Consider the following 20,939-nt stretch of genomic DNA (forward strand, 5'->3'; position numbering starts at 1 on the left):
ATAACAACAGGTTTTATTGAGCCGCCCCCAAATAACTTTTAACTGTGACTTACCCAGCATGCCCTTGTTGGCGTTGGATATGCACATGTCCTTCTCGGCGCTGGGCAACACGAAGCCCACCACAAATCCGTCCACGCCATCCGCCATCAGCGCCATGCCCAGCACGATAAACAGGGTCCACTGGAAACGACCGTGCCCACAGTCCTCCATGATGTTCTCATACTGTTCTGCCAGGTCCTCCTCATCCGGCATCGCTGCTGCCAGCCTGGCCTTCTTCCTGGCCTCGGCCCTGGCCGCCCGCTGGGCCGCCTTGATCTCGTCAGGGTGGGGGATTCCCTGGTACTCTCCTTCGTACATCGCCTCTGCATCCTCATCGTGACCTTCCGTGGCATCACTCCTAGCATCCTCGTCCCCCCCACCCTCCTGCTGGGGGAAGTCAGCCTGGTAGGGGTACTCCTGGCCGCCTCCCTCCCCGTAGGTGGGGATCTCAGTGCCCTGCTGGTTCACATTGTTCTGCCAATGGTCGTCCATGGTTACTGCTGGAGAGGGACTATGTTAGCACCTCTAGAGTGGTTGTCTGCTGGAGATACTGAGAAGGCTATATTGGCATAATTCTTGGCAGGGACACTGTCTTGCTCTCAATGACTTCTGATCCTTTACTACAAACAACTGAAACTGTCAGGTTGTTAGTAATGGTGGTTCCTCTGCAGAATGGTCCTGATACCGTGTTAGATAAGGCCTCAGTAGCTGTGGTGGAAGGACTCTATCTCTTGTGACAGGGCTCTCTCTCCTGGTAAACAGATGTGCAAGGCCTCGTGCTGGACCTGGAAGAGAGAAAACATATTTATAATTCATGACGAGGCGAACTTCAAATGTCCTCAATTATGCCTCAGCATGACTAGAGAAATGTAGTTAAATACTTTTCATGCAAACTGTACATCAGACACCAGACAGACCTGTCCAAACAGTACACCAGACAGACCTATCCAAACTGTACACCGGACAGACCTGTCTAAACTGTACACCAGACAGACCTGTCCAAACTGTACACTAGACAGACCTGTCCAAACTGTACACCAGACAGGCCTGTCCAACCTGTACACCAGACAGACCTCTCCAACCTGTACATCAGACAGACCTGTCCAACCTGTACATCAGACAGACCTGTCCAACCTGTACATCAGACACCAGACAGACCTATCCAAACTGTACACCAGACACCAGACAGACCTGTCCAAACTGTACACCAGACAGACCTGTCCAAACTGTACACCAGACAGACCTGTCCAAACTGTACACCAGACAGACCTGTTCAACCTGTACATCAGACAGACCTGTCCAACCTGTACATCAGACACCAGACAGACCTATCCAAACTGTACACCAGACACCAGACAGACCTGTCCAAACTGTACACCAGACAGACCTGTCCAAACTGTACACCAGACAGACCTGTCCAACCTGTACATCAGACAGACCTGTCCAACCTGTACATCAGACACCAGACAGACCTGTCTAACCTGTACACCAGACACCAGACAGACCTGCCCAGACTGTACACCAGACAGACCTGTCTAACCTGTACACCAGACAGACCTGTTTAGAAGGGGAGAGCGGAGTTGGTTGGTATTACTCAGCACCAGACAGACCTGTCTAACCTGTACACCAGACACCAGACAGACCTGCCCAGACTGTACACCAGACAGACCTGTCCAACCTGTACACCAGACACCAGACAGACCTGTTTAGAAGGGGAGAGCGGAGTTGGTTGGTATTACTCAGCACCAGACAGACCTGTTTAGAAGGGGAGAGCGGAGTTGGTTGGTATTACTCAGCACCAGACAGACCTGTTTAGAAGGGGAGAGCGGAGTTGGTTGGTATTACTCAGCACCAGACAGACCTGTTTAGAAGGGGAGAGCGGAGTTGGTTGGTATTACTCAGCACCAGACAGACCTGTTTAGAAGGGGAGAGCGGAGTTGGTTGGTATTACTCAGCACCAGTATATATTTTCAATAACAAGAGAAAGACCAAGGCGTTGGGTTGAAATGGGGACCTTTACTATCCTCATATCTTAATCTAACATGGAGACATCAGCCACCAAACACACTCTGTCCACCTGTGGTAACCAACTCCATAGTGGAGTTGGATGTCACACATTATGGGTTGGTTAGTACCATTAGTTTTCCTGTGGTAACCAGTATGGGTTGGTTGTCACAGTGTTTACCATTAGTTTTCCTGTGGTAACCAGTATGGGTTGGTTGTCACAGTGTTTACCATTAGTTTTCCTGTGGTAACCAGTATGGGGTGGTCGTCACAGTGTTTACCATTAGTTTTCCTGTGGTAACCAGTATGGGGTGGTTGTCACAGTGTTTACCATTAATGTTCCTGTGGTAACCAGTATGGGTTGGTTGTCACAGTGTTTACCATTAGTTTTCCTGTGGTAACCAGTATGGGTTGGTTGTCCAGTATGGGTTGGTTGTCACAGTGTTTACCATTAGTTTTCCTGTGGTAACCAGTATGGGTTGGTTGTCACAGTGTTTACCATTAGTTTTCCTGTGGTAACCAGTATGGGTTGGTTGTCACAGTGTTTACCATTAGTTTTCCTGTGGTAACCAGTATGGGTTACCGGTACCCCTGTATATAGCCTCCACATTGACCCGGTACCTCCTGTATGTAGCCTCCACATTGACGCGGTACCTCCTGTATGTAGCCTCCACATTGACCCGGTACCTCATGTATGTAGCCTCCACATTGACGCGGTACCTCCTGTATGTAGCCTCCACATTGACGCAGTACCGGTACCCCCTGTATGTAGCCTCCACATTGACGCGGTACCGGTACCCCCTGTATATAGCATCCATATTGACCCGGTACCTCCTGTATGTAGCCTCCACATTGACACGGTACCTCCTGTATGTAGCCTCCACATTGACGCGGTACCTCCTGTATATAGCCTCTACATTGACGCAGTACCGGTACCCCCTGTATGTAGCCTCCACATTGACGCGGTACCGGTACCCCCTGTATATAGCATCCACATTGACGCGGTACCGGTAACCCCTGTATATAGCCTCCACATTGACTCTGTACCGGTACCCCCTGTATATAGCCTCCACATTGACTCTGTACCGGTACCCCCTGTATATAGCCTCCACATTGACTCTGTACCGGTACACCCTGTATATAGCCTCCACATTGACGCGGTACCGGTACCCCCTGTATGTAGCCTCTACATTGATTCTGTACCGGTACCCCCTGTATATAGCCTCCACATTGACTCTGTACCGTTACCCCCTGTATATAGCCTCCACATTGACGCGGTACCGGTACCCCCTGTATGTAGCCTCCACATTGACTCTGTACCGGTACCCCCTGTATATAGCCTCCATATTGACTCTGTACCGGTACCCCCTGTATATAGCCTCCACATTGACTCTGTACCGGTACCCCCTGTATATAGCCTCCACATTGACTCTGTACCGGTACCCCCTGTATATAGCCTCCACATTGACTCTGTACCGGTACCCCCTGTATATAGCCTCCACATTGACTCTGTACCGGTACCCCCTGTATATAGCCTCCACATTGACTCTGTACCGGTACCCCCTGTATATAGCCTCCACATTGACGCGGTACCGGTACCCCCTGTATGTAGCCTCCACATTGACTCTGTACCGGTACCCCCTGTATATAGCCTCCATATTGACTCTGTACCGGTACCCCCTGTATATAGCCTCCACATTGACTCTGTACCGGTACCCCACAGTTCAGAAGGGAATAGTAGAGTACAGTAGAGAACAGTAGAGTACAGTAGAGTACAGTACAGTACAGTACAGTACAGAACAGTAGAGTACAGTACAGTACAGTAGAGAACAGTAGAGCACAGTAGAGTACAGTAGAGTAGAGTACAGTAGAGTACAGAACAGTAGAGTACAGTACAGTACAGTTCAGTAGAGTACAGTACAGTACAGTACAGTACAGAACAGTAGAGTACAGTACAGTACAGTTCAGTATAGAACAGTAGAGTACAATTCAGTAGGGAACAGTAGAGTACAGTGCAGTACAGTACAGTACAGTACAGTACAGTACAGTACAGTACAGAGCAGTAGAGTACAGTACAGTACAGAACAGTACAGTACAGAACAGTACAGTACAGAACAGTAGAGTACAGTACAGTACAGTAGAGTACAGAACAGTAGAGTACAGTACAGTACAGAACAGTAGAGTACAGTACAGTACAGTAGAGTACAGAACAGTAGAGTACAGTACAGTACAGAACAGTAGAGTACAGTACAGTACAGTAGAGTACAACTCTGCAAGGTTACCCTACAACGTTAGAGTCTGTCATCAATTCATCTGTGCTTTTGTTACTTCTAGGATATACTACTGCAATGCTCTACTTTCCGGCTACCCGGATAAAGCACTAAATAAACTTCAGTTAGTGCTAAATACGGCTGCTAGAATCCTGACTAGAACCAAAAAATGTGATCATATTACTCCAGTACTAGCCTCTCTACACTGGCTTCCTGTCAAAGCAAGGGCTGATTTCAAGGTTTTACTGCTAACCTACAAAGCATTACATGGGCTTGCTCCTACCTATCTCTCTGATTTGGTCCTGCCGTACATACCTACACGTGCGCTACGGTCACAATACGCAGGCCTCCTAATTGTCCCTAGAATTTCTAAGCAAACAGCTGGAGGCAGGGCTTTCTCCTATAGAGCTCCATTTTTATGGAATGGTCTGCCTACCCATGTGAGAGACGCAAACTCGGTCTCAACCTTTAAGTCTTTACTGAAGACTCATCTCTTCAGTGGGTCATATGATTGAGTGTAGTCTGGCCCAGGAGTGGGAAGGTGAACGGAAAGGCTCTGGAGCAACGAACCGCCCTTGCTGTCTCTGCCTGGCCGGTTCCCCTCTTTCCACTGGGATTCTCTGCCTCTAACTCTATTACAGGGGCTGAGTCACTGGCTTACTGGGGCTCTTCCATGCCGTCCCTAGGAGGGCTGAGTCACTTGACTGGGTTGAGTCACTGATGTGATCTTCCTGCCTGGGTTGGCGCCCCCCCCCTTGGGTTGTGCCGTGCCGGAGATCTTTGTGGGCTATACTCGGCCTTGTCTCAGGATGTTAAGTTGGTGGTTGAAGATATCCCTATAGTGGTGTGGGGGCTATGCTTTGGCAAAGTGGGTGGGGTTATATCCTTCCTGTTTGGCCCTGTCCGGGGGTATCATCAGATGGGGCCACAGTGTCTCCTGACCCCTCCTGTCTCAGCCTCCAATATTTATGCTGCAGTAGTTTATGTGTCGGGGGGCTAGGGTCAGTTTGTTATATCTGGAGTACTTCTCCTGTCCTATTCGGTGTCCTGTGTGAATTTAAGTGTGCTCTCTCTAATTCTCTTTCTTTCTCTCTTTCTCAGAGGACCTGAGACCTAAGACCATGCCTCAGGACTACCTGACATGATGACTCCTTGCTGTCCCCAGTCCACCTGGCCATGCTGCTGTTCCAGTTTCAACTGTTCTGCCTGCGGCTATGGAATCCTGACCTGTTCACCGGACGTGCTACCTGTCCCAGACCTATTATTTGGCAATGCTGGTCATTTATGAACATTTGAACATCTTGGCCATGTTCTGTTATATTCTCCACCCGGCACAGCCAGAAGAGGACTGGCCACCCCTCATAGCCTGGTTCCTCTCTAGGTTTCTTCCTAGGTTTTGGCCTTTCTAGGGAGTTTTTCCTAGCCAACGTGCTTCTACACCTGCATTGCTTGCTGTTTGGGGTTTTAGGCTGGGTTTCGATACAGTACTTTGAGATATCAGCTGATGTACGAAGGGCTATATAAATACATTTGATTTGATTTGAGTACTGCTCATTCAATGTGCTGAGCCCCATGTCTCGTCTGTGACGCCATTTTGATGTCATGTGAATGATGACATCAATGACGCAGAGATAATGTGTGGTCACTGGATAACCGACGTGTGTTCTCTGATTGAACCAGGAACCTACTTCTTCCTGTTCTATAACACTGACAGAGATTACAGGAGTCTGGCCTTTTCCTCCAAGGTGTTCATTACTCTGTGTCTAGCCAGTGTCTGTCTGTCTGTCTGTCTGTCAGTCAGACCCAGCATGTTTCTTTATGGCTCACAGGATGACTGTCACTCCCTAGTCTCTCACGAAGACAGACAGAGAGTACGGAGAGAGAGTGGGCGTACAGCCAGAGTAGTTCCTGTGTGTACTAGTTGACACTGGTAGCAATCCTCTCTGTGTGTGTATGTCCTCATGACAGATTAATCCAGATTAAGACTGCAGAAATGTCATTCTGACTTCCCTGTCCTTTATCTACCTCTAGACTGGATCCATCTCTAGACTTCCCCTGTGTCCTGTTTCCACCTCTATACTTCCCTGGTCCCTGTTTCCACCTCTAGACTTCCCCTGTGTTCTGTATCCACCTCTAGACTTCCCCTGTGTCCTGTTTCCACCTCTAGACTTCCCCTGTTTCCACCTCTAGACTTCCCTTGTGTCTTGTTTCCACCTCTAGACACTCCCTGTTTCCACCTCTAGACTTCCCCTGTGTCCTGTATCCACCTATAGACTTCCCCTGTGTCCTGTATCCACCTCTAGACTTCCCCTGTGGCCTGTATCCACCTCTAGACTTCCCCTGTGTCCTGTATCCACCTATAGACTTCCCCTGTGTCCTGTATCCACCTCTAGACTTCCCCTGTATCCTTTATCCACCTCTAGACTTCTCTTGTGTCCTGTTTCCACCTCTAGACTCCCCCTGTGTCCTGTATCCACCTCTAGACTTCCCCTGTTCCCTGTATCCACCTCTAGAATTCTCTGTTTCCACCTCTAGATTTCCCCTGTTTCCACCTTTAGACTTCCCCTGTGTCCTGTATCCACCTCTAGAATTTCCCTGTGTCCTGTATCCACCTCTAGACCTCCCCTGTGTCCTGTATCCACATCTAGACTTCCCCTGTTCCCTGTATCCACCTCTAGACTTCCCCTGTGTCCTGTTTCCACCTCTAGACTTCCCCTGTTCCCTGTATCCACCTCTAGACTTCCCCTGTTCCGTGTATCCACCTCTAGACTTCCCCTGTTCCCTGTATCCACCTCTAGACTTCCCCTGTGTCCTGTTTCCACCTCTAGACTTCACCTGTTTCCACCTCTAGACTTCCCTTGTGTCCTGTTTCCACCTATAGACTCCCCCTGTTTCCACCTCTAGACTTCCCCTGTGTCGTGTATCCACCGCTAGACTTCCCCTGTGTCCTGTATCCACCTATAGACTTCACTTGTTTCCTGTATCCACCTCTAGACTTCCCCTGTGTCCTGTATGCACCTCTAGACTTCCCCTGTGTCCTGTATCCACCTCTAGACTTCCCCTGTGTCCTGTTTCCACCTCTAGACGTCCCCTGGTTTTTGTTTCCACCTCTAGACTTCCCGTGTGTCCTGTTTCCACCTCTAGACTTCCCCTGTGTCCTGTATCCACCTCTAGACTTCCCCTGTGTCCTGTATCCACCTCTAGACTTCCCCCGTGTCCTGTATTCACCTATAAACTTCCCCTGTGTCCTGTATCCACCTCTAGACTTCCCATGTGTCCCGTTTCCACCTCTAGACGTCCCCTGGTCCCTGTTTCCAACTCTAGACTTCCCCTGTGTCCTGTATCCACCTATAAACTTCCCCTGTGCCCTGTATCCACCTCTAGAATTCCCCTGTTTCCACCTCTAGATTTTCCCCTGTTTCCACCTTTAGACTTCCCCTGTGTCCTGTATCCACCTCTAGAATTTCCCTGTGTCCTGTATCCACCTCTAGACTTCCCGTGTCCTGTATCCACCTCTAGACTTCCCCTGTTCCCTGTATCCACCTCTAGACTTCCATTGTGTCCTGTATCCACCTCTAGACTTCCCCTGTTCCCTGTATCCACCTCTAGACTTCCCCTGTTCCATGTATCCACCTCTAGACTTCCCCTGACCCCTGTATCCACCTCTAGACTTCCCCTGTTCCCTGTATCCACCTCTAGACCTACCCTGTTTCCACCTCTAGACTTCCCCTGTTTCCACCTCTAGACTTCCCCTGTGTCCTGTATCCACCTCTAGACTTCCCCTGTGTCCTGTATCCACCTCTAGACTTCCCCTGTGTCCTGTTTCCACCTCTAGACGTCCCCTGGTTTTTGTTTCCACCTCTAGACTTCCCCTGTGTCCTGTTTCCACCTCTAGACTTCCCCTGTTCCTGTATCCACCTCTAGACTTCCCCTGTGTCCTGTATCCACCTCTAGACCTCCCCTGTGTCCTGTATCCACCTCTAGACTTCCCCTGTGTCCTGTATCCACCTCTAGACTTCCCCTGATTCATGTTTCCACCTCTAGACGTCCCTGGTTCCTGTTTTCACCTCTAGACTTCCCCTGTGTCCTGTATCCACCTATAGACTTCCCCTGTGCCCTGTATCCACCTCTAGACTTCCCTGTATCCTTTATCCACCTCTAGACTTCCCCTGTGTCCTGTTTCCACCTCTAGACTTCCCCTGTTTCCTGTATCCACCTCTAGACTTCCCCTGTTCCCTGTATCCACCTCTAGAATTCCCCTGTTTCCACCTCTAGATTTTCCCCTGTTTCCACCTTTAGACTTCCCCTGTGTCCTGTATTCAACTCTAGAATTTCCCTGTGTCCTGTATCCACCTCTAGACTTTCCCTGTGTCCTGTATCCACCTCTAGACTTCCCCTGTTACCTGTATCCACCTCTAGACTTCCCCTGTGTCCTGTATCCACCTCTAGACTTCCCCTGTTTCCTGTATCCAACTCTAGACTTCCCCTGTTCCCTGTATCCACCTATAGACTTCCCCTGATCCCTGTATCCACCTCTAGACTTCCCCTGTTCCCTGTATCCACCTCTAGACACTCCCTGTTTCCACCTCTAGACATCCCCTGTTTCCACCTCTAGACTTCCCCTGTTTCCTGTATCCACCTCTAGACTTCCCCTGTTCCCTTTATCCACCTCTAGAATTCCCCTGTTTCCACCTCTAGATTTTCCCCTGTTTCCACCTTTAGACTTCCCCTGTGTCCTGTATCCACCTCTAGACTTCACTTGTTTCCTGTATCCACCTCTAGACTTCCCCTGTGTCCTGTATCCACCTCTAGACTTCCCCTGTGTCCTGTATCCACCTCTAGACTTCCCCTGTGTCCTGTTTCCACCTCTAGACGTCCCCTGGTTTTTGTTTCCACCTCTAGACTTCCCCTGTATCCTGTTTCCACCTCTAGACTTCCACTGTGTCCTGTATCCACCTCTAGACTTCCCCTGTGTCCTGTATCCACCTCTAGACTTCCCCTGTGTCCTGTATCCACCTCTAGATTTCCCCTGTGTCCCGTTTCCACCTCTAGACATCCCCTGGTCCATGTTTCCACCTCTAGACTTCCCCTGCGTCCTGTATCCACCTATAAACTTCCCCTGTGTCCTGTATCCACCTCTAGACTTCCCCTTTATCCTTTATCCACCTCTAGACTTCCCCTGTGTCCTGTTTCCACCTCTAGACTTCCCCTGTTCCCTGTATCCACCTCTAGACTTCCCCTGTTCCCTTTATCCACCTCTAGACTTACCCTGTTTCCACCTCTAGACTTCCCCTGTGTCCTGTATCCACCTCTAGACTTCCCCTTTCTCCTGTATCCACCTCTAGACTTACCCTGTGTCCTGTATCCACCTCTCGACTTCCCCTGTGTCCTTTATCCACCTCTAGACTTCCCCTGTGTCCTGTATCCACCTCTAGACTTCCCCTGATTCATGTTTCCACCTCTAGACGTCCCCTGGTTCATGTTTTCACCTCTAGACTTCCCCTGTGTCCTGTATCCACCTATAGACTTCCCCTGTGCCCTGTATCCACCTCTAGACTTCCCCTGTATCCTTTATCCACCTCTAGACTTCCCCTGTGTCCTTTTCCACCTCTAGAATTCCCCTGTTTCCTGTATCCACCTCTAGACTTCCCCTGTTCCCTGTATCCACCTCTAGAAACCCCTGTTTCCACCTCTAGATTTTCCCCTGTTTCCACCTTTAGACTTCCCCTGTGTCCTGTATCCAACTCTAGAATTTCCCTGTGTCCTGTATCCACCTCTAGACTTCCCCTGTGTCCGGTATCCCCCTCTAGACTTCCCCTGTTTCCTGTATCCACCTCTAGACTTCCCCTGTGTCCTGTATCCACCTCTAGACTTCCCCTGTGTCCTGTATCCAACTCTAGACTTCCCCTGTTCCCTGTATCCACCTCTAGACTTCCCCTGATCCCTGTATCCACCTCTAGACACTCCCTGTTTCCACCTCTAGACTTCCCCTGTTTCCTGTATCCACCTCTAGACTTCCCGTATCCTGTTTCCACCTCTAGACTTCCCCTGTTTCCACCTCTAGACTTCCCCTGTTTCCACCTCTAGACCTCCCCTGTTTCCACCTCTAGACTTCTCCTGTGTCGTGTATTCACCTCTAGACTTCCCCTGTGTCCTGTATCCACCTCTAGACTTCCCCTGTGTCCTGTATCCACATCTATACTTCCCCGTATCCACCTCTAGACTTCCCCTGTGTCCTGTTTCCACCTCTAGACTTCCCCTGTATCCACCTCTTGACTTCCCCTGTGTCCTGTATCCACCTCTAGACTTCCCCTGTGTCCTGTATCCACCTCTAGACTTCCCCTGTGTCCTGTATCCACCTCTAGACTTCCCCTGTATCCACCTCTAGACTTCCCCTGTGTCCTGTTTCCACCTCTAGACTTCCCCTGTATCCACCTCTAGACTTCCCCTGTGTCCTGTATCCACCTCTAGACTTCCCCTGTGTCCTGTTTCCACCTCTAGACTTCACCTGTTTCCACCTCTAGACTTCCCTTGCGTCCTGTTTCCACCTATAGACTCCCCCTGTTTCCACCTCTAGACTTCCCCTGTGTCGTGTATCCACCTCTAGACTTCCCCTGTGTCCTGTATCCACCTATAGACTTCACTTGTTTCCTGTATCCACCTCTAGACTTCCCCTGTGTCCTGTATCCACCTCTAGACTTCCCCTGTGTCCTGTTTCCACCTCTAGACGTCCCCTGTGTCCTGTTTCCACCTCTAGACTTCCCCTGTGTCCTGTATCCACCTCTAGACTTCCCCTGTGTCCTGTATCCACCTCTAGACTTCCCCTGTGTCCTGTATCTACCTATAAACTTCCCCTGTGTCCTGTATACACCTCTAGACTTCCCATGTGTCCCGTTTCCACCTCTAGACGTCCCCTGGTCCCTGTTTCCAACTCTAGACTTCCCCTGTGTCCTGTATCCACCTATAAACTTCCCCTGTGCCCTGTATCCACCTCTAGAATTCCCCTGTTTCCACCTCTAGATTTTCCCCTGTTTCCACCTTTAGACTTCCCCTGTGTCCTGTATCCACCTCTAGAATTTCCCTGTGTCCTGTATCCACCTCTAGACTTCCCCTGTGTCCTGTATCCACCTCTAGACTTCCCCTGTTCCCTGTATCCACCTCTAGACTTCCATTGTGTCCTGTATCCACCTCTAGACTTCCCCTGTTCCCTGTATCCACCTCTAGACTTCCCCTGTTCCATGTATCCACCTCTAGACTTCCCCTGACCCCTGTATCCACCTCTAGACTTCCCCTGTTCCCTGTATCCACCTCTAGACCTACCCTGTTTCCACCTCTAGACTTCCCCTGTTTCCACCTCTAGACTTCCCCTGTGTCCTGTATCCACCTCTAGACTTCCCCTGTGTCCTGTATCCACCTCTAGACTTCCCCTGTGTCCTGTTTCCACCTCTAGACGTCCCCTGGTTTTTGTTTCCACCTCTAGACTTCCCCTGTGTCCTGTTTCCACCTCTAGACTTCCCCTGTGTCCTGTATCCACCTCTAGACTTCCCCTGTGTCCTGTATCCACCTCTAGACCTCCCCTGTGTCCTGTATCCACCTCTAGACTTCCCCTGTGTCCTGTATCCACCTCTAGACTTCCCCTGATTCATGTTTCCACCTCTAGACGTCCCTGGTTCCTGTTTTCACCTCTAGACTTCCCCTGTGTCCTGTATCCACCTATAGACTTCCCCTGTGCCCTGTATCCACCTCTAGACTTCCCTGTATCCTTTATCCACCTCTAGACTTCCCCTGTGTCCTGTTTCCACCTCTAGACTTCCCCTGTTTCCTGTATCCACCTCTAGACTTCCCCTGTTCCCTGTATCCACCTCTAGAATTCCCCTGTTTCCACCTCTAGATTTTCCCCTGTTTCCACCTTTAGACTTCCCCTGTGTCCTGTATTCAACTCTAGAATTTCCCTGTGTCCTGTATCCACCTCTAGACTTTCCCTGTGTCCTGTATCCACCTCTAGACTTCCCCTGTTACCTGTATCCACCTCTAGACTTCCCCTGTGTCCTGTATCCACCTCTAGACTTCCCCTGTTTCCTGTATCCAACTCTAGACTTCCCCTGTTCCCTGTATCCACCTCTAGACTTCCCCTGATCCCTGTATCCACCTCTAGACTTCCCCTGTTCCCTGTATCCACCTCTAGACACTCCCTGTTTCCACCTCTAGACATCCCCTGTTTCCACCTCTAGACTTCCCCTGTTTCCTGTATCCACCTCTAGACTTCCCCTGTTCCCTTTATCCACCTCTAGAATTCCCCTGTTTCCACCTCTAGATTTTCCCCTGTTTCCACCTTTAGACTTCCCCTGTGTCCTGTATCCACCTCTAGACTTCACTTGTTTCCTGTATCCACCTCTAGACTTCCCCTGTGTCCTGTATCCACCTCTAGACTTCCCCTGTGTCCTGTATCCACCTCTAGACTTCCCCTGTGTCCTGTTTCCACCTCTAGACGTCCCCTGGTTTTTGTTTCCACCTCTAGACTTCCCCTGTATCCTGTTTCCACCTCTAGACTTCCACTGTGTCCTGTATCCACCTCTAGACTTCCCCTGTGTCCTGTATCCACCTCTAGACTTCCCCTGTGTCCTGTATCCACCTCTAGATTTCCCCTGTGTCCCGTTTCCACCTCTAGACGTCCCCTGGTCCCTGTTTCCACCTCTAGACTTCCCCTGCGTCCTGTATCCACCTATAAACTTCCCCTGTGCCCTGTATCCACCTCTAGACTTCCCCTTTATCCTTTATCCACCTCTAGACTTCCCCTGTGTCCTGTTTCCACCTCTAGACTTCCCCTGTGCCCTGTATCCACCTCTAGACTTCCCCTGTTCCCTGTATCCACCTCTAGAATTCCCCTGTTTCCACCTCTAGATTTTCCCCTGTTTCCACCTTTAGACTTCCCCTGTGTCCTGTATCCACCTCTAGAATTTCCCTGTTCCCTGTATCCACCTCTAGACTTCCCCTGTTCCCTGTATCCACCTCTAGACTTACCCTGTTTCCACCTCTAGACTTTCCCTGTGTCCTGTATCCACCTCTAGACTTCCCCTTTCTCCTGTATCCACCTCTAGACTTACCCTGTGTCCTGTATCCACCTCTCGACTTCCCCTGTGTCCTTTATCCACCTCTAGACTTCCCCTGTGTCCTGTATCCACCTCTAGACTTCCCCTGTGTCATGTATCCACCTCTAGACTTCCCCTGATTCATGTTTCCACCTCTAGACGTCCCCTGGTTCCTGTTTTCACCTCTAGACTTCCCCTGTGTCCTGTATCCACCCATAGACTTCCCCTGTGCCCTGTATCCACCTCTAGACTTCCCCTGTATCCTTTATCCACCTCTAGACTTCCCCTGTGTCCTTTTCCACCTCTAGAATTCCCCTGTTTCCTGTATCCACCTCTAGACTTCCCCTGTTCCCTGTATCCACCTCTAGAAACCCCTGTTTCCACCTCTAGATTTTCCCCTGTTTCCACCTTTAGACTTCCCCTGTGTCCTGTATCCAACTCTAGAATTTCCCTGTGTCCTGTATCCACCTCTAGACTTCCCCTGTGTCCGGTATCCCCCTCTAGACTTCCCCTGTTCCCTGTATCCACCTCTAGACGTCCCCTGTGTCCTGTATCCACCTCTAGACTTCCCCTGTGTCCTGTATCCAACTCTAGACTTCCCCTGTGCCCTGTATCCACCTCTAGACTTCCCCTGATCCCTGTATCCACCTCTAGACACTCCCTGTTTCCACCTCTAGACTTCCCCTGTTTCCTGTATCCACCTCTAGACTTCCCGTTTCCTGTTTCCACCTCTAGACTTCCCCTGTTTCCACCTCTAGACTTCCCCTGTTTCCACCTCTAGACCTCCCCTGTTTCCACCTCTAGACTTCTCCTGTGTCGTGTATTCACCTCTAGACTTCCCCTGTGTCCTGTATCCACCTCTAGACTTCCCCTGTGTCCTGTATCCACCTCTATACTTCCCCGTATCCACCTCTAGACTTCCCCTGTGTCCTGTTTCCACCTCTAGACTTCCCCTGTATCCACCTCTTGACTTCCCCTGTGTCCTGTATCCACCTCTAGACTTCCCCTGTGTCCTGTATCCACCTCTAGACTTCCCCTGTGTCCTGTATCCACCTCTAGACTTCCCCTGTATCCACCTCTAGACTTCCCCTGTGTCCTGTTTCCACCTCTAGACTTCCCCTGTATCCACCTCTAGACTTCCCCTGTGTCCTGTATCCACCTCTAGACTTCCCCTGTGGCCTGTTTCCACCTCTAGACTTCACCTGTTTCCAACTCTAGACTTCCCTTGCGTCCTGTTTCCACCTATAGACTCCCCCTGTTTCCACCTCTAGACTTCCCCTGTGTCGTGTATCCACCTCTAGACTTCCCCTGTGTCCTGTATCCACCTATAGACTTCACTTGTTTCCTGTATCCACCTCTAGACTTCCCCTGTGTCCTGTATCCACCTCTAGACTTCCCCTGTGTCCTGTTTCCACCTCTAGACGTCCCCTGGTTTTTGTTTCCACCTCTAGACTTCCCCTGTGTCCTGTTTCCACCTCTAGACTTCCCCTGTGTCCTGTATCCACCTCTAGACTTCCCCTGTGTCCTGTATCCACCTCTAGACTTCCCCTGTGTCCTGTATCTACCTATAAACTTCCCCTGTGTCCTGTATCCACCTCTAGACTTCCCATGTGTCCCGTTTCCACCTCTAGACGTCCCTGGTCCCTGTTTCCAACTCTAGACTTCCCCTGTGTCCTGTATGCACCTATAAACTTCCCCCGTGCCCTGTATCCACCTCTAGAATTCCCCTGTTTCCACCTCTAGACTTTCCCCTTTTTCCACCTTTAGACTTCCCCTGTGTCCTGTATCCACCTCTAGAATTTCACTGTGTCCTGTATCCCCCTCTAGACTTCCCCTGTGTCCTGTATCCACCTCTAGACTTCCCCTGTTCCCTGTATCCACCTCTAGACTTCCATTGTGTCCTGTATCCACCTCTAGACTTCCCCTGTTCCCTGTATCCACCTCTAGACTTCCCCTGTTCCCTGTATCCACCTCTAGACCTTCCCTGTTTCCACCTCTAGACTTCCCCTGTTTCCACCTCTAGACTTCCCCTGTGTCCTGTATCCACCTCTAGACTTCCCCTGTGTCCTGTATCCACCTCTAGACTTCCCCCTGTGTCCTGTTTCCACCTCTAGACGTCCCCTGGTTTTTGTTTCCACCTCTAGACTTCCCCTGTGTCCTGTTTCCACCTCTAGACTTCCCCTGTGTCCTGTATCCACCTCTAGACTTCCCCTGTGTCCTGTATCCACCTCTAGACATCCCCTGTGTCCTGTATCCACCTCTAGACTTCCCCTGTGTCCTGTATCCACCTCTAGACTTCCCCTGTGTCCTGTATCCACCTCTAGACTTCCCCTGTATCCACCTCTAGACTTCCCCTGTGTCCTGTTTCCACCTCTAGACTTCCCCTGTATCCACCTCTAGACTTCCCCTGTGTCCTGTATCCACCTCTAGACTTCCCCTGTGGCCTGTTTCCATCTCTAGACTTCACCTGTTTCCACCTCTAGACTTCACTTGCATCCTGTTTCCACCTATAGACTCCCCCTGTTTCCACCTCTAGACTTCCCCTGTGTCGTGTATCCACCTCTAGACTTCCCCTGTGTCCTGTATCCACCTATAGACTTCACTTGTTTCCTGTATCCACCTCTAGACTTCCCCTGTGTCCTGTAGCCACCTCTAGACTTCCCCTGTGTCCTGTTTCCACCTCTAGACGTCCCCTGGTTTTTGTTTTCACCTCTAGACTTCCCCTGTGTCCTGTATCCACCCATAGACTTCCCCTGTGCCCTGTATCCACCTCTAGACTTCCCCTGTATCCTTTATCCACCTCTAGACTTCCCCTGTGTCCTTTTCCACCTCTAGAATTCCCCTGTTTCCTGTATCCACCTCTAGACTTCCCCTGTTCCCTGTATCCACCTCTAGAAACCCCTGTTTCCACCTCTAGATTTTCCCCTGTTTCCACCTTTAGACTTCCCCTGTGTCCTGTATCCAACTCTAGAATTTCCCTGTGTCCTGTATCCACCTCTAGACTTCCCCTGTGTCCGGTATCCCCCTCTAGACTTCCCCTGTTCCCTGTATCCACCTCTAGACTTCCCCTGTGTCCTGTATCCACCTCTAGACTTCCCCTGTGTCCTGTATCCAACTCTAGACTTCCCCTGTGCCCTGTATCCACCTCTAGACTTCCCCTGATCCCTGTATCCACCTCTAGACACTCCCTGTTTCCACCTCTAGACTTCCCCTGTTTCCTGTATCCACCTCTAGACTTCCCGTTTCCTGTTTCCACCTCTAGACTTCCCCTGTTTCCACCTCTAGACTTCCCCTGTTTCCACCTCTAGACCTCCCCTGTTTCCACCTCTAGACTTCTCCTGTGTCGTGTATTCACCTCTAGACTTCCCCTGTGTCCTGTATCCACCTCTAGACTTCCCCTGTTCCCTGTATCCACCTCTATACTTCCCCGTATCCACCTCTAGACTTCCCCTGTGTCCTGTTTCCACCTCTAGACTTCCCCTGTATCCACCTCTTGACTTCCCCTGTGTCCTGTATCCACCTCTAGACTTCCCCTGTGTCCTGTATCCACCTCTAGACTTCCCCTGTGTCCTGTATCCACCTCTAGACTTCCCCTGTATCCACCTCTAGACTTCCCCTGTGTCCTGTTTCCACCTCTAGACTTCCCCTGTATCCACCTCTAGACTTCCCCTGTGTCCTGTATCCACCTCTAGACTTCCCCTGTGGCCTGTTTCCACCTCTAGACTTCACCTGTTTCCACCTCTAGACTTCCCTTGCGTCCTGTTTCCACCTATAGACTCCCCCTGTTTCCACCTCTAGACTTCCCCTGTGTCGTGTATCCACCTCTAGACTTCCCCTGTGTCCTGTATCCACCTATAGACTTCACTTGTTTCCTGTATCCACCTCTAGACTTCCCCTGTGTCCTGTATCCACCTCTAGACTTCCCCTGTGTCCTGTTTCCACCTCTAGACGTCCCCTGGTTTTTGTTTCCACCTCTAGACTTCCCCTGTGTCCTGTTTCCACCTCTAGACTTCCCCTGTGTCCTGTATCCACCTCTAGACTTCCCCTGTGTCCTGTATCCACCTCTAGACTTCCCCTGTGTCCTGTATCTACCTATAAACTTCCCCTGTGTCCTGTATCCACCTCTAGACTTCCCATGTGTCCCGTTTCCACCTCTAGACGTCCCTGGTCCCTGTTTCCAACTCTAGACTTCCCCTGTGTCCTGTATGCACCTATAAACTTCCCCCGTGCCCTGTATCCACCTCTAGAATTCCCCTGTTTCCACCTCTAGACTTTCCCCTTTTTCCACCTTTAGACTTCCCCTGTGTCCTGTATCCACCTCTAGAATTTCACTGTGTCCTGTATCCCCCTCTAGACTTCCCCTGTGTCCTGTATCCACCTCTAGACTTCCCCTGTTCCCTGTATCCACCTCTAGACTTCCATTGTGTCCTGTATCCACCTCTAGACTTCCCCTGTTCCCTGTATCCACCTCTAGACTTCCCCTGTTCCCTGTATCCACCTCTAGACCTTCCCTGTTTCCACCTCTAGACTTCCCCTGTTTCCACCTCTAGACTTCCCCTGTGTCCTGTATCCACCTCTAGACTTCCCCTGTGTCCTGTATCCACCTCTAGACTTCCCCCTGTGTCCTGTTTCCACCTCTAGACGTCCCCTGGTTTTTGTTTCCACCTCTAGACTTCCCCTGTGTCCTGTTTCCACCTCTAGACTTCCCCTGTGTCCTGTATCCACCTCTAGACTTCCCCTGTGTCCTGTATCCACCTCTAGACATCCCCTGTGTCCTGTATCCACCTCTAGACTTCCCCTGTGTCCTGTATCCACCTCTAGACTTCCCCTGTGTCCTGTATCCACCTCTAGACTTCCCCTGTATCCACCTCTAGACTTCCCCTGTGTCCTGTTTCCACCTCTAGACTTCCCCTGTATCCACCTCTAGACTTCCCCTGTGTCCTGTATCCACCTCTAGACTTCCCCTGTGGCCTGTTTCCATCTCTAGACTTCACCTGTTTCCACCTCTAGACTTCCCTTGCATCCTGTTTCCACCTATAGACTCCCCCTGTTTCCACCTCTAGACTTCCCCTGTGTCGTGTATCCACCTCTAGACTTCCCCTGTGTCCTGTATCCACCTATAGACTTCACTTGTTTCCTGTATCCACCTCTAGACTTCCCCTGTGTCCTGTATCCACCTCTAGACTTCCCCTGTGTCCTGTTTCCACCTCTAGACGTCCCCTGGTTTTTGTTTCCACCTCTAGACTTCCACTGTGTCCTGTTTCCACCTCTAGACTTCCCCTGTGTCCTGTATCCACCTCTAGACTTCCCCTGTGTCCTGTATCCACCTCTAGACTTCCCCTGTGTCCTGTATCTACCTATAAACTTCCCCTGTGTCCTGTATCCACCTCTAGACTTCCCATGTGTCCCGTTTCCACCTCTAGACGTCCCTGGTCCCTGTTTCCAACTCTAGACTTCCCCTGTGTCCTGTATGCACCTATAAACTTCCCCCGTGCCCTGTATCCACCTCTAGAATTCCCCTGTTTCCACCTCTAGACTTTCCCCTTTTTCCACCTTTAGACTTCCCCTGTGTCCTGTATCCACCTCTAGAATTTCACTGTGTCCTGTATCCCCCTCTAGACTTCCCCTGTGTCCTGTATCCACCTCTAGACTTCCCCTGTTCCCTGTATCCACCTCTAGACTTCCATTGTGTCCTGTATCCACCTCTAGACTTCCCCTGTTCCCTGTATCCACCTCTAGACTTCCCCTGTTCCCTGTATCCACCTCTAGACCTTCCCTGTTTCCACCTCTAGACTTCCCCTGTTTCCACCTCTAGACTTCCCCTGTGTCCTGTATCCACCTCTAGACTTCCCCTGTGTCCTGTATCCACCTCTAGACTTCCCCCTGTGTCCTGTTTCCACATCTAGACGTCCCCTGGTTTTTGTTTCCACCTCTAGACTTCCCCTGTGTCCTGTTTCCACCTCTAGACTTCCCCTGTGTCCTGTATCCACCTCTAGACTTCCCCTGTGTCCTGTATCCACCTCTAGACATCCCCTGTGTCCTGTATCCACCTCTAGACTTCCCCTGTGTCCTGTATCCACCTCTAGACTTCCCCTGTGTCCTGTATCCACCTCTAGACTTCCCCTGATTCATGTTTCCACCTCTAGACGTCCCTGGTTCCTGTTTCCACCTCTAGACTTCCCCTGTGTCCTGTTTCCACCTCTAGATGTCCCCTGGTTTTTGTTTCCACCTCTAGACTTCCCCTGTGTCCTGTTTCCACCTCTAGACTTCCCCTGTGTCCTGTATCCACCTATAGACTTCCCCTGTGCCCTGTATCCACCTCTAGACTCCCCCTGTATCCTTTATCCACCTCTAGACTTCCCCTGTGTCCTGTTTCCACCTCTAGACTTCCCCTGTTTCCTGTATCCACCTCTAGACTTCCCCTGTTCCCTGTATCCACCTCTAGAATTCCCCTGTTTCCACCGCTAGATTTTCCCCTGTTTCCACCTTTAGACTTCCCCTGTGTCCTGTATTCAACTCTAGAATTTCCCTGTTCCATGTATCCACCTCTAGACTTCCCCTGACTCCTGTATCCACCTCTAGACTTCCCCTGTTCCCTGTATCCACCTCTAGACCTTGCCTGTTTCCACCTCTAGACTTCCCCTGTTTCCACCTCTAGACTTCCCCTGTGTCCTGTATCCACCTCTAGACTTCCCCTGTGTCCTGTTTCCACCTGTAGACGTCCCCTGGTTTTTATTTCCACCTCTAGACTTCCCCTGTGTCCTGTTTCCACCTCTAGACTTCCCCTGTGTCCTGTATCCACCTCTAGACTTCCCCTGTGTCCTGTATCCACCTCTAGACATCCCCTGTGTCCTGTATCCACCTCTAGACTTCCCCTGTGTCCTGTATCACCCTCTAGACTTCCCCTGATTCATGTTTCCACCTCTAGACGTCCCTGGTTCCTGTTTTCACCTCTAGACTTCCCCTATGTCCTGTATCCACCTATAGACTTCCCCTGTGCTCTGTATCCACCTCTAGACTTCCCCTGTATCCTTTATCCACCTCTAGACTTCCCCTGTGTCCTGTTTCCACCTCTAGACTTCCCCTATTTCCTGTATGCACCTCTAGACTTCCCCTGTGCCCTGTATCCACCTCTAGAATTCCCCTGTTTCCACCGCTAGATTTTCCCCTGTTTCCACCTTTAGACTTCCCCTGTGTCCTGTATTCAACTCTAGAATTTCCCTGTGTCCTGTATCCACCTCTAGACTTCCCCTGTGTCCTGTATCCACCTCTAGACTTCCCCTGTTCCCTGTATCCACCTCTAGACTTCCCCTGTGTCCTGTATCCACCTCTAGACTTCCCCTGTTTCCTGTATCCAACTCTAGACTTCCCCTGTTCCCTGTATCCACCTCTAGACTTCCCCTGTTCCCTGTATCCACCTCTAGACTCTCCCTGTTCCCTGTATCCACCTCTAGACACTTCCTGTTTCCACCTCTAGACTTCCCCTGTTTCCACCTCTAGACTTCCCCTGTTTCCTGTATCCACCTCTAGACTTCCC

General features: G+C 50.6%; 1 protein-coding gene across 3 annotated transcripts in view; it reads right to left on the bottom strand.

Moving 5' to 3' along the window:
* sv2ba (synaptic vesicle glycoprotein 2Ba) overlaps positions 1-20,939 on the bottom strand; it is a 109,519-nt gene that overhangs the window by 30,890 nt on the left and 57,690 nt on the right. For all 3 annotated transcript variants that reach the window (XM_090222048.1, XM_090222049.1, XM_090222050.1), the window contains one exon: positions 54-824. In XM_090222048.1, coding sequence (XP_090078174.1) covers positions 54-531 — 478 coding nt within the window. In that variant the 5' untranslated portion in view covers positions 532-824. The remainder of the gene's footprint in view (positions 1-53; positions 825-20,939) is intronic.

The sequence above is a fragment of the Oncorhynchus mykiss genome, chromosome 26 (assembly GCF_057628025.1).
Source record: "Oncorhynchus mykiss isolate SJ-2025 chromosome 26, ASM5762802v1, whole genome shotgun sequence".
NCBI lineage: Eukaryota > Metazoa > Chordata > Actinopteri > Salmoniformes > Salmonidae > Oncorhynchus > Oncorhynchus mykiss.